The following is a 12342-nucleotide window of genomic DNA, read 5'->3' on the forward strand; positions in this document are numbered from 1 at the left end:
GCCTGGCTTCCTTACCTATACATTGGGACAGGGACTGGGCCAGGGTCTACCAAAGGTCTATTTCAGCTCTAAATTCAACAGGAAAGAAACTGGGTGCATTACTTGCATCCAAATAAAGTCAACCTTCCTCTTTCAAACATTCTGCCACTGGAACTATTTGCTCATTCTGTTAGCTCTTTCAAAGAAAGAATTCTCACTTCTTTCTGAGTTTTTAAATAATACCGATTTTAGGGGCTCAGTCGGTTAAGTGTCCCGCTCTTGGTTTCAGCTCAGGTCACGGTCTCAAGAGTCGTGATACTGAGCCCCAGCCGGACTCCACACTCGGGAGGAAGTCTGCTTGAGATTCTCTGCCCCTCCCCCTGCTTTCTCCTGTGCATATGTGCACACGTGCTCTCTCTCAAATAAGTAAAATAAATAAAACCTTTAAAAATAAATAATACCTATCTTAAGTACATATACTAGGCACTTGAATAGATAACTCATTTAATCTACCCAATAATTTTGTGAATAAGGCGCCTTTGTTATCATCCTCATTTTACAAATGCAGACATGGAGGCTTAGGAAAAGAATGAATGTGGCCTAAGTTAGGAAGAAGCAGTGGCAGGTGGGCGTGGAACCTGAACTGTCTAGCTCTGGAGGTCATGTGATACCTGAGGTGCCTTTCTCCTCTAATTCCTCCCCATGGCTCAAATCTCATGCCCCTCAACTTTTGCTTTAGCAATTTGTTAACTAATTTGTTAACAGCTTTACATTTATCATGTCCACTATTCTAGTAAATGATTCTTTATAGTTATTTAAGAATTGGGAAATAATCCCCGAATTCTTTGTCATATGTCAAATACAAACTACATTATACTATTTCTTAATGAAAGTAATGCTGGCATATGCAAATGGAATTGAGACCAAATTAATGAGTTAAGACCAAACTTAGGTTAATACCCAGTAAATAGGAAAAATTAATGGCAATTTCAACTCTTGTCAGCTATGCTCCTGGTACCATTGACAACAGCAATTTGTTTAATTAACTTAAAGTCTTCTTGTTAATTATAGATCATTTACCATATCCAATAAAAGGTCATGCCTTCAAAATCCCTGAATATGTTTAAAATTCCTCAAGCGTGTTACAAAGCATTTCTTTTTTTTTTTTAAGATTTTATTTATTAGAGAGAGAGAGAGAGAGAGAGAGAGATGCAGAGACACAGGCAGAGGGAGAAGCAAGCTCCATGCAGAGAGCCCGACGTGGGACTTGATCCCTGGTCTCCAGGATCACACCCTGGGCTGAAGGCGGCGCTAAACTGCTAAGCCACCGGGGCTGCCCCAAAGCATTTCTTTGTAAAGAGACAGACAAAATAAATTTAACAAGATCATTCTGAGTAATTTAGCTTAATTCAGGCTAGCCAATAAATAGCATTACTATACAGGATTCATTTAATGAAGTTGCTAGTGGCTATCCCCTCTTTGTAAATATTAAAACCTAAACATACGTATATAGCATTCATAACATAGGTGGGTCTCAAAGGCACAAGGATAGGACACCTAAGATTGAACTGTAGCTAATGCCCAGTGATGTAGAGGTCCTAGTGACAATTAGTAAAGTCATAAGGTTTTACTTAGTTTCAAAGTGAAGGAATACCAAAACTTAGCTTAAATGAAGCCTATATTTCTATTTTTAATGACAACAAAACAAAGTAGTGACAAAAATTTGCATCATGGCAATGAAACATTAATATACAATCTAAATCTACTGGTAAGGTACACATTTTTTAACTAGTAACCAACATAAGATTTACTACAATTTTAAATCTTAAAACATGTAAATAATTTGTTTTATAAGTATATCCTTATTCATCTAAAGTTAGAGTGTCAAATTATAGTAAAAAAAAAATCAGATCATTAATTTAAAAAGTTCTACCACCATGTTTTTAAAATGGTACTGAAGATATTAAATTTGTATGTTAGTTGCCTAATCTCTATTAAAAACATAACGTGGAGGGCGCCTGGATGGCTCAGTCGGTTAAGCATCTGCCTTCAGCTCAGGTCATGATGTCAGGGTCCTGGGATCCAGCTGGATGGGCATCAAATTCCCTGCTCAACAGCTAACCTGTTTCTCCCTCTCCCTCTGCTACTCCCCTTGCTTGTGCTGTCTCAAATAAATAAAATATTTTTTTAAAAAATGCCATGATTGACTGAATGTTTAAGAGAAAAAAATTAAAAAGAAAAAATCTTGGATCTATTCACCCTATTTTCTCCCCAAACTTGGATTTTATCAAATCTTGCCATTTTAAGAATTTTGTTATTTATCAAATGACTGGCTCTAGAATGCCTCATTATTATAGAAAAAGGAAATACATAGAAAATTACAAAAGTTTACATGAAAAACTGTTAAAATGGCTCATGTACTAGCTGAGCACAATGATTTAGCAATGGCAAAGCACAAACGTTTAATTTATGCAAGGTCTAACAATTTGAAGTGTGGCTGCTACTCATCAGACCTGCAAACCCAGTTCTCCGGTTTTAGAGCCAGAATACCAAAAATTGAGTAAAATGCTTTTAGAGCCAGAATACTAAATATTGAGTAAAATGCATTTCAGCCTCTGGAAAAAGAATAATTTTGTATGAAAGGATATTCAAATAGCCCTTCATTGAGCGACCACAAAGAGCCTTGAAGATTTACATGATTGAGCTGGAATTCAATGCCAAAGACAAGAGGAAGCATTTTTTTTTTTCTTCTGGGATGCACAAAGAGATATCCATAATTAAACATCACTCTTCCCTAGAGCTGCATGTTTTCTTATATTGACAAGCAAAATGAGGTATTTCAAATCATGCATTGCTGGCATACAGTCATCTTTTGCAAAGCTATTGTTTTAATGTATTTCTGGTTATTAGGCATTTGTCTATTTTTGGTCAGTGAGGCATGCATTTTAAAGAATTCTGGTTTTGCATAAAAGGCTGTAGTTATGTTAGTGGAATTACATTTATACAACAGTATCTTAAGAATAATTATAGCCTTATTTTGGCTAGTCACACACACATTTTATATTTAAAGGAGAGCGGCTGTAACTTTCATGTAATTAGTACAATTAAAATTAACTATAAAAGGAAAAAACTTTCAGAAGTACTTTTTTAGACTCAACTTTATGTTTTACTTTGTCTTATTTAACACAGCTAGTTAAATATATCACACACTAATCCTATGGTATGTTGGGAAAATGCCAAACAAACCAAGTTTGCTTAACATTCCATCAATCAAGTCAGAGCCTAATGACAGATTACATATTCAATAACTCTTTTGTTCTAGATCAAAGAATGCTACATTTTTTTCAGCCTGATCCTAATAATATAACTACTAAACTACCAAAAAGCAGCAATTTTTTTTCCAATTTACCTTCTGTAAGAGTTTCTTCTCCTTTCTTAAGTGCACCCCACTCAAATCTTCATTTTCTTAAGTTGGAAAGAATACGTCAAACTTAAATCAAACACCAAAAAATTATTGTGCTTTAGTTTTCTAAAGTGACCATTTATCTAAAGACATTTTATCTGCTCTCTATTCAAAAACATCACTTACAAAAATTAAGTCTGTTTAATAATATTGAGGTGTATAACAATTTTCTTTTTAAGGTAATGTACCGCTATCATCTAAGTCCACATAAAATTATTTGGATATCACTGGAACTTACAAAAGATCTCACTTATCTACCCACCCATATAAAAATTATGTCCTATACTGGTAGGAGACCTGAGCTGTGGTTACAGAAATCAAACCACCATGAATGGACTTCATGTTTTTGAAGCCTCTTCAGACCAACAACCTAATGATACAGGGTTAATAGTGATGGGAAGACTAGGTACAATTTAAGATAATCAAAAAACATTCTCATTCAAGTGAAACTGCCTTTTTTACAGCTTTCAAAGTCACTACAGAGAATGTCTCAAAGCCCAAATGTCTCAAATAACTCCTAACAATCGGGGCACCTTGGTGGCTCAGTGGCTTGAGCCCCCCAAGTCAGGGCTCTGCATTCAGTGGGGAGTCTGCTAGAGAGTCTCTCTTTCCTCTCCCTCTGCCCCTCCCCTTGCCCGCTCGCTCTCAAAAAAAATCTTTAAAAAAAATAATAACTTCCAACAATTGCATTTTTATTTTTTTTAAGATTTTATTTATTTATTCCTAAGGGGGAGGGGGCAGAGACACAGGCAGAGGGAGAAGCAGGCTCCCTGCAGGGAGCCTGACATGGGACTTGATCCCGGGACTCCAGGACCATGCCCTGGGCCAAAGGCAGGCGCTAAACCACTGAGCCACCCAGGGATCCCCAACAATTGCATTTTTAGTTTTTGTTTGGCTTACTAGCTAAAAACAGAAGCAATATGACACTTGCATTTTATGTGTCCTTTCAAAATGTGTTTACAATGTACTTAGGATTTTTCATGATTTTTTTTTTCATTTAAAGCCTCTATATTGGCAAGTGATAATTATTTCATTCAGCCGAGTCCCCTCAAATCATCTGATCTACAAATCCCAGATTAATTCTCCCAAGAACTGCTTTTTGCCCCTCAAAGGAAGTACATACAAGTCCTGGACCAGGGTGAGCAACTGCGTTAGTTATCAGGATAATTCTGGAATACCAAGTTTTACAGAGTGTTTCTCCTGTGCTTATTAGGGCTTCACATAAATAACCTCCTTTAATTCTCATGAATCTTATGAAGGAGGTGCCTTACCAATGCCCTTCACAGATGAGGAAATTAAGTTGACATCTCAGCTCAACCCTACTTCCTGAGGAAAGCTTCTCTTAACTCGATCCCATTCACTCCAGACTAGATGGAGTTTCCCTGGCATACTGTTTCCCTGTACTCAGTACTTCTGCAAGCTTGCTTCTAGCAAGGTTTGCAATTATGTATTTATATGGTCATTTAAATCATGTCGGTCTCTCCTATTTAATTAACGAAGAGTAGTTCTCTAACTTGAGTGTGTATCTAAATCACCTGGAGTGCTTCTTAGAAAGTGGTCACTGGGTCTCACCCCCAGAGTATCTCACTCACTGAGTCTAGAGACAAGCCTGGGATGCTGTAATCAGATTCCAGATGCTGCTGCCGCTGCCAAACCTGTACTAACCCAGTACAGCAATTCTCAGCCCTGGATGATCAGTTCTTTCAACCCAGCAACCCAAATGACATTAAGAACAATGGATGCCCACACCCCACTCCCAGAGGTTTTGATTTAACTGGGCTGAGGTAAAACCCAGAATGCCTTATCCCAAATATTGTATTCTTTGACTCAAAGATGGTTTATCTAAAAGTCGAATTTAACCAGATGTCCTGTAAATTTTTACTTGTGAAATCCGGCAACCCTGCTTATGAGTCCTGTTGTAACATAACAGGCAGCATATCATATATATTGTGTAAAGATACAGGACTGTAAATTGACCTTTCACCTCTGCAGCGCACAAAAAGGATGGGGCTAAATAAGCCAAATTTGGGGACCTAAGATTTTTTTTCTTGAGGATTAGAACTTAGAAGTAGTTATCAACACATTGTACAAGCTTACCTGAGATCTTTTAAAAATAGGGCAAATTCTCAGGGTCAAATAATTTAACGTGATGATTAAATGACTTCCAGGTTCTGTTAAGCCCTGAGGCGGTGAGTGTCCTATTGGGCCAGCAGAGTGACAATGGGACATCACCAGTACTGCTCTGACATCAATCAGTGAGTCACCTGGGCAGAGCTACTGCTAGGACTTGGCGCAGAGGAGATGCCTTTCATATATCAAAAGTAGATACAAATTATCTATTTAATAAATACCCCAGAAAAGATAAAATGCTGAACACATGGCTGCCTCTGATAACGCAATTCTATCTTTTTCATATCAGTGTAGGGAGTCTTGTGCAGTTTTCCAATTTCAGAGTAAGATCAGTGATTTCATGTCTTACATAAACGGATATATTAAATTTGCATTTTTGATGCTGAAAAGGGACTATTTAATTCCAGCTTGGCATGTTTACCGCATAATGGGTAAACTAGGGATTTCCAAATTGAGAATTCTCTGGGCTCGGTGATGATCCTGCAGCCTTCTGTCTCCCCATATAAGTAACCTGCCAGGTCTCTGATGCAAGGACAAGGACTCCATAGAAGTGTTCTAAATATTAAAACACATTCTTTTCATGAATACTTACGGATTTCAATCATTTCAACAATCATTACTATCTTCCACTTTGTACAATGCTTACTTGCCAAACTTAACATGATACTTTGCACTTAACCCAGGATCCTAAGAACTGTTTATTAAAAAAACAGTTTATTGAGGGGCACCTGCTGGCTCAGTCAGCAGAACGTGCGACTCTATCTCAGGGTCATGAGCTCAAGCCCCATGTTGGGGGTACATTTATTTTAAAAAATAATAATAAAACTTAAAAAAAAGGTTATGAACTAATTGCATGGGCATCAAACAGAATGCCAATTCCAGCAACCTAAATGTCAGAACACAGAGATTTACTTGAACCCACAAGACCCACAAGTATAATAGTAGCAGTAGATGGGGAGGGATGGAAAGACTGCCACACCAGGCTTGTGGTTGGCTGTACATTCACATGACGTTTCAATTCACCTAACCTAACTTCAAACAAACAACACAAAAATCACTTCAGGTTAGTTTCTCTGAAGTCATCAATGTCTGATACTTTTAAAACGGATGTTTAAAAAAAATAAGGCCTATAACTGTTTAAACACTGACTATTATTGATTTTTTATGTCAGGAAAGCTTACCAAATCCAAACGCATTGGAACCTCCAATGCTCTGTGAAGCCTGAACGCTTGTAGATGTGTATAGTCCTGTCACCAGCAAGCCATCAAAGAAGGTACTCGTTGAAATTGTCACTGAAATACAGGGAGGGAAAAAGAAAAGAAACCCCAATTAATACAGAGTACAGAGATACATTCCTAAAGAGTTCAACATTGTCAAAACAATTTTTACTCATTATTAAAAAATTATTTTTATACTATTAGTAGTTACTGTTTTCTTTATATTTGGAATTACTGAGGAGCAAAAAGAAGCTCAGAACTCCAAAATCTGTAATTGTTAGTCCTAAATTTAGTACATCAGATTTCTCTGCATTCATTTACACGTTCCCCAGCTATATGCAAAATCATCGGAAAATAATGTAGTATTGAATAGTTAGCTTCCCCACCTCCACCACCACCCCTGAAGGCAGTCAAAGGCATTGCTGGAGTTTTGGCATTGTGATTAAACACTTTTTTTTTTTTTTTTTTTAAGTATTCCATACTGTGGGAAACAATCTTACAATCTTACATCGGCTGGAAGAAGAACAATAAGATGCACTGTATTTCTTATTGCATCTACATTTCATAGATGAATCCCCTGAAGTTTTTCAACAAAAGCAGACTAATTTGCATGAAGACGGTTAGCCTTTTTCCTTTTGAGAACAAAAAAGGAAGACCACTGCATGCTTTAAGTTTCAGAACAAAGTCTGCAAGAGGAGTCCAAATGGTTTCATAACCAGAAAATCAGGATGTTCCTGGGGAAAAAAAGGGTCAAATACAATGTATCTGTATGCCACTCAGGTTTGGCTTCTTAAAATTTTATCTTGCTCACCACCCTAAAATAATGATTATAATTTCCTCCTTGACATAACCTTTTCTCCTGCATCGGTTTTACAATATTAAGATGATGCCATTTGTAGGAAGCCGCCAGGAAAAGGTAATATTACTCTGGTAGTGCACAGTGCAAGACTATTATCATGCTTGGTGGCAGTAAGGGGAATGGCCAGAGTCACATTAACTTTGATGAGAATGTTTAAATTAAACTCCAGGAAATCCAGTGAATAGAGCTGAATGGTTTGAAATACTCATATTATAAAGCGTAAAACAAGATTCATAGATCAATAGAATGGCCTGACATCTTGCTACCCTCACAGTGGCATTGGATATTGGAGTAAATCACCTTCACATCCTTTAATGATAGCTAATATTTTGACTGCCAGCATGTAAAACACTCTGCTGGGCACTGAGCTAAGTAGTTACTATGTATTATTTCATTATCAAAACATTTCTATAAAAGGGGTACTGTTACTGTTCCTGAGATACAAATGAGGAATTTGTGGCACAGAGCAATTCAGAACCTTGCTCAGGACCATATGACATCATCTAAACATGTTTGATGCTGATTACCTGGCCATCTCTCATGTTCTCTCCACCTGCACACTGCCCCCTCCCCCATGCCCCACATCTTACAGAAGCCAAGTGACATGGGCAAACCCTTGTTTAATTACCTATTTCCCAGGTTATTCACATGCACGAGGAGTATTTGAAGAAAAGGAAAGTAAAAGCTGCAGGACTCAGTGTCACTGGTATTAGAGAGGAAGGGGACTAAGGTTGGCCAGGACACGGTGGATGCAGCACCAGGCTGGGGAAGGGACAAGATCTGGGAATCAGGTACTCATCTGCTACTATCCGTTCTTGAGCAAAACCATTTCATCTCTTAGAGTCTCAGTTTCCCCATTTATGGAATTACACCCTACTCATCAGCCCCCTGTCTTGTCTACCCCAGATTCCCCCAGTTGATTTTACCACTGCCTCCACCCATCGGTTCGATGAGTCATCTTGGCCGAGGTAAAAAGTGGCTAAACAGCTTCTACGTCCCCATCCAGTGGGGTTTAGAATTAAGTTGTTTTCTGTTAAATTCGCTATACTAGCCACTGGACTGTAATGCAGTGTCTCAGGCTGCCCTTCCAGCAAACCAGACCCAGTCCGCAGTGTTTCACTGTGAAGCTCTGCCTTGCTTTCCTTCTGGAGAACTGGAGTCCTGTACAGAACTCCTGACGTTGGCTGAAGACATAGCCGATCACTGGGCTGCCCACATCTGAGTCCTGCTGCCTGCCTGATTGTCCATCTAGCTTCCTCATCCACTACACTTCACTTCCAACCACAGTCTACATCAGGTCTCCACTGTGACCTCAGCAGGCTAAGGATAAGTGGCATCTGAGCTTGTTATTAATTTGCCCTCTCTTCCAAAAGATATTCTGCTGAGTGTTAATTTAAAACAGAGGCTAAACACTCTTGGAGAAAGGGCTAAAAAAGAGGAGGACCATATGTGACAGCTCTTGGCCATTCCTCCACTGCTGTCAGCTAGTCAGCTCTGGTCTCAAACAGCTCTGCATCTCCCAGCAAAACAAAAGCTCTGCTGGGTCTACCATGACAACTGATAAATTCCACTTGATAGCTTATACATATCTAGTGATATTTCAATATCTGGGACATGCACACTTAGAAAGCTGCCTGCGTGGCCTGGGAATCACTGGGTATTGAGCACAACTAACATCTGCTGTACCTTTCAGATGTCCACTGAGGCTATTAATCCCTTGCTAGGCCTGCCCTCATCTGCCACAAGTGCCTCTCCAGACCCAGAGGATGACGCAAATTTTGATCTTAATGCCTCCACATACCACAATGCCTGCTTCAGAGCAATTCTTTTCTTTACATAGATTCTTGGGTGCTGAAACAGCGAGGTCTAGTGAAAACATCCAAAAAAATAAGAGGATTGGAACTTATTACCAACAATAATGTGCAGTGTCAGATTGAGCAAGCGTTTTCCCTGCTTGGTTCTATTCCTAGTAGTAGTGAGATGAATACTGATTATTTGGTAACCTTGTGGCTAGGTGGACAAATCACTTCTAAATACTGAGTATCTTAGAAAACAAAATTGAATTACTGAGAAAAAAATTTATTCTTAGAGTCTCTTGGCTTTAAAATGCTATACATAAACTGACTACTCCCAAATTTCAGTTTCCTGTCCAGATCTCTATACGTCTTTATATATTCCCCAGATATATATCAAGATGCTGCTCAACATCCCATCCCCACTTGGATGTTCAAGAGACATCTCAGCCTTAATATAACCAAAACTGAATGCCCACCTCATCCTTCAAACCTGATTCTCCTACAGCCTTCACCAAATCAGTTGTTGGCAGCTCCATCTTTCCTGCTGAGTCAACTTTGGAGTCCCCTTCTCCCATACTTGGCATTGAGCCCATCAGTAAATCCTGTCGGCTCTGCCTTCAGAACATATCCAGAATCTGACCACTTACTACCCTATTCTAAGCTGCCATCATCTCTTACATGGTTTACTGCATTAGACCTCAGTCTGGTCTTCCTGGTTGTACCTCCTCTCTCTAGAGTCTATTCTCAGTGTAAGAGTCAGAGGAATTCTTTAGAATATGCATTGGATCATGTCATTCCTCTGCTTACAACTTCCCTGCTAGGTTAATGTCAAAGTCTTCCCAGTGGCCTACAAAGTCCTATGTGACCTGCTTCCATTTCCTCTCTGTCCTCATCTCCTTCAGCTCTCCCCCTGGCTCACCCCACTCCAGGCACACTAGCCTCCTTGTTGCCCAGTCTTTGCACCAACACATTCTTCTGCCTTGGACTCTCCTCCTTCAGATTATCAGGTAATTACGACCTTCCAGCATATTATACTCATACATTCACTCACAATGGTTTTTTATTATGTTTATTGTCAATTCTCATTCTGTAGAATGTGAACTCCATCAAGGCAAATATCTTAAGTGTTTTGTTCAGTAGTACATGTCAAGCATTTGGAATAACTCCTGACATTTACTGGGTGTTTAATAAATATTTATTGGAATATTTATTAATTAATAACTCATTCATACAAAAATAGCACAAGGTTGTCTTATCTTCAACTTGTTTCCAGAGGAAAAGTATGTCGTGAATCCTTGACTTTATATGTCAAATGAATCCCACTTGGAAAAGCCACATGGAAAAAAAAAGACAGAAAAGTCGGCTATTCATATATTTAAAATGTTTTCAGAGTGTAAAATGATAAGTGCAGAGGCCAAGAGATCAATCGAAGACATTTGTAAAAACAAAAAAAGGCAGATCACCTTACATTCATCATACATCCTTACAGGCTATATGTTTACACAAATTACCTAAAGGAAGAGTTCCCTATTAGAAACTAATTGAATATAATCTATTTGCTAGAGTTGGGAGTTTAAAATTATTTTCCAGGGGGAAAAGAAATGATATTTAGCATTTGAAAAACTGCTGTCTTGACAAGCATTCCTTCTCCTTCTTTAAACAGATGTAATGCATAATCCATATGTGAACTGGTAATCAGTTCTTTTTTCTTAAGAAAGAGGAAATGTTGCCCAGACTCTTATTGGCTATGAGACATAGCTTTCCAATCACCATGTTCCCTTTTACTCCAGAAGACGACGGGTCCAATTTCTGCATTTGAAAAAACATCTGACACAGTTTGGATGCCCTGATAGCTTGCAGGAAACTTCAGAATGACTGCATCCTGCATGTTTCTACTGACGAGAGCACCAGCAGTGAACACATGAACAATCTGAGCAAGAGGCCGATTGTTCTACACCAAGGCACTCCAACTTTGAAACTATGTCAGGAATACACATCTCTTTGTCCTTCATTTTCCCTTTCATCAAATGCTTCCACTTGTCTCTACCTGCAGCCTCTGAGGAGTCTGTTTAGGGTTTCCTAGACCAACAAACAAAAACCCTACAGAAACAAGTAATTGAGGCACGGAGGCTGCTCTGGCTCGCTGTCCCTTACTGGGTGATTCTGCATCATCAGTCACTGCCAGTTCGATTTTTCACACCTAATAATTACATTATCCTCTGATATTTTTCCTGGTTGCTTTCTATCAAGTTTCATCTGACCCCCAGTGTGCACTAGCCTGTATCCTTCCTATGTGTCCTGACTTGACTTTCGTTCCTCTAATTCCCGTGGGACTCACCCTTCAAGCACTATCTGACCTTCTCCAATCCTAGCTCATCAGTTACATCCACAAACTGCTGCCATCCAGGCAACTGAAATAATCTTCTTGAAAGCAGAAGAGTGATCTATGATGAATTTTTTTTTAAGTTTACCATATACACAGTACAAACGAGGCTCATGAGAGAAAAAAAATTGAAGCTCGTATTGCTGAATGTAAAATTATGCTAATATATACATGAACTAGAAGGAAAATTTACAACTTTCATATTTTTTAAGTTGCTGGTTCAAAATGTTATAGCCCCACAACGTAATTTAAAGTTTTTGTAAAGCTAATGTCATTTGCAAATGTTTTCCTCTAAAAATATTTTATGAAACTACCTTTGCCTAAGTAGAAGTTTCAGTTAAGATATAAATTTGGACAGGGGAAAATTTTTTAGATCTGAACTACCTTTAAGATGAACAACTATTAGGTCTACCTGTATCTAATTGATACCAAACTAGCCCAGTTAATAGGCAAACCCTTCTTTCTCTTTCCAAGATTATGAGCCATGTGCTGTAATTAATAGTAACAAGATGGAA

The 12342-nt window shown here is 38.6% G+C and overlaps 1 protein-coding gene across 2 annotated transcripts in view; it reads right to left on the minus strand.

The window, feature by feature from the left end:
- RELN (reelin) overlaps window positions 1–12342 on the minus strand; it is a 498553-nt gene that overhangs the window by 418359 nt on the left and 67852 nt on the right. For both annotated transcript variants that reach the window (XR_012014160.1, XM_072791484.1), the window contains exon 2: window positions 6754–6864. Coding sequence is in view for 1 of the 2 variants with exons in the window: in XM_072791484.1 (XP_072647585.1) it covers window positions 6754–6864 (111 nt within the window). In the remaining variant the exon portion in view is untranslated. The remainder of the gene's footprint in view (window positions 1–6753; window positions 6865–12342) is intronic.

This window comes from Canis lupus, chromosome 21 (assembly GCF_048164855.1).
Source record: "Canis lupus baileyi chromosome 21, mCanLup2.hap1, whole genome shotgun sequence".
Classification (NCBI taxonomy): Eukaryota; Metazoa; Chordata; class Mammalia; order Carnivora; family Canidae; genus Canis; species Canis lupus.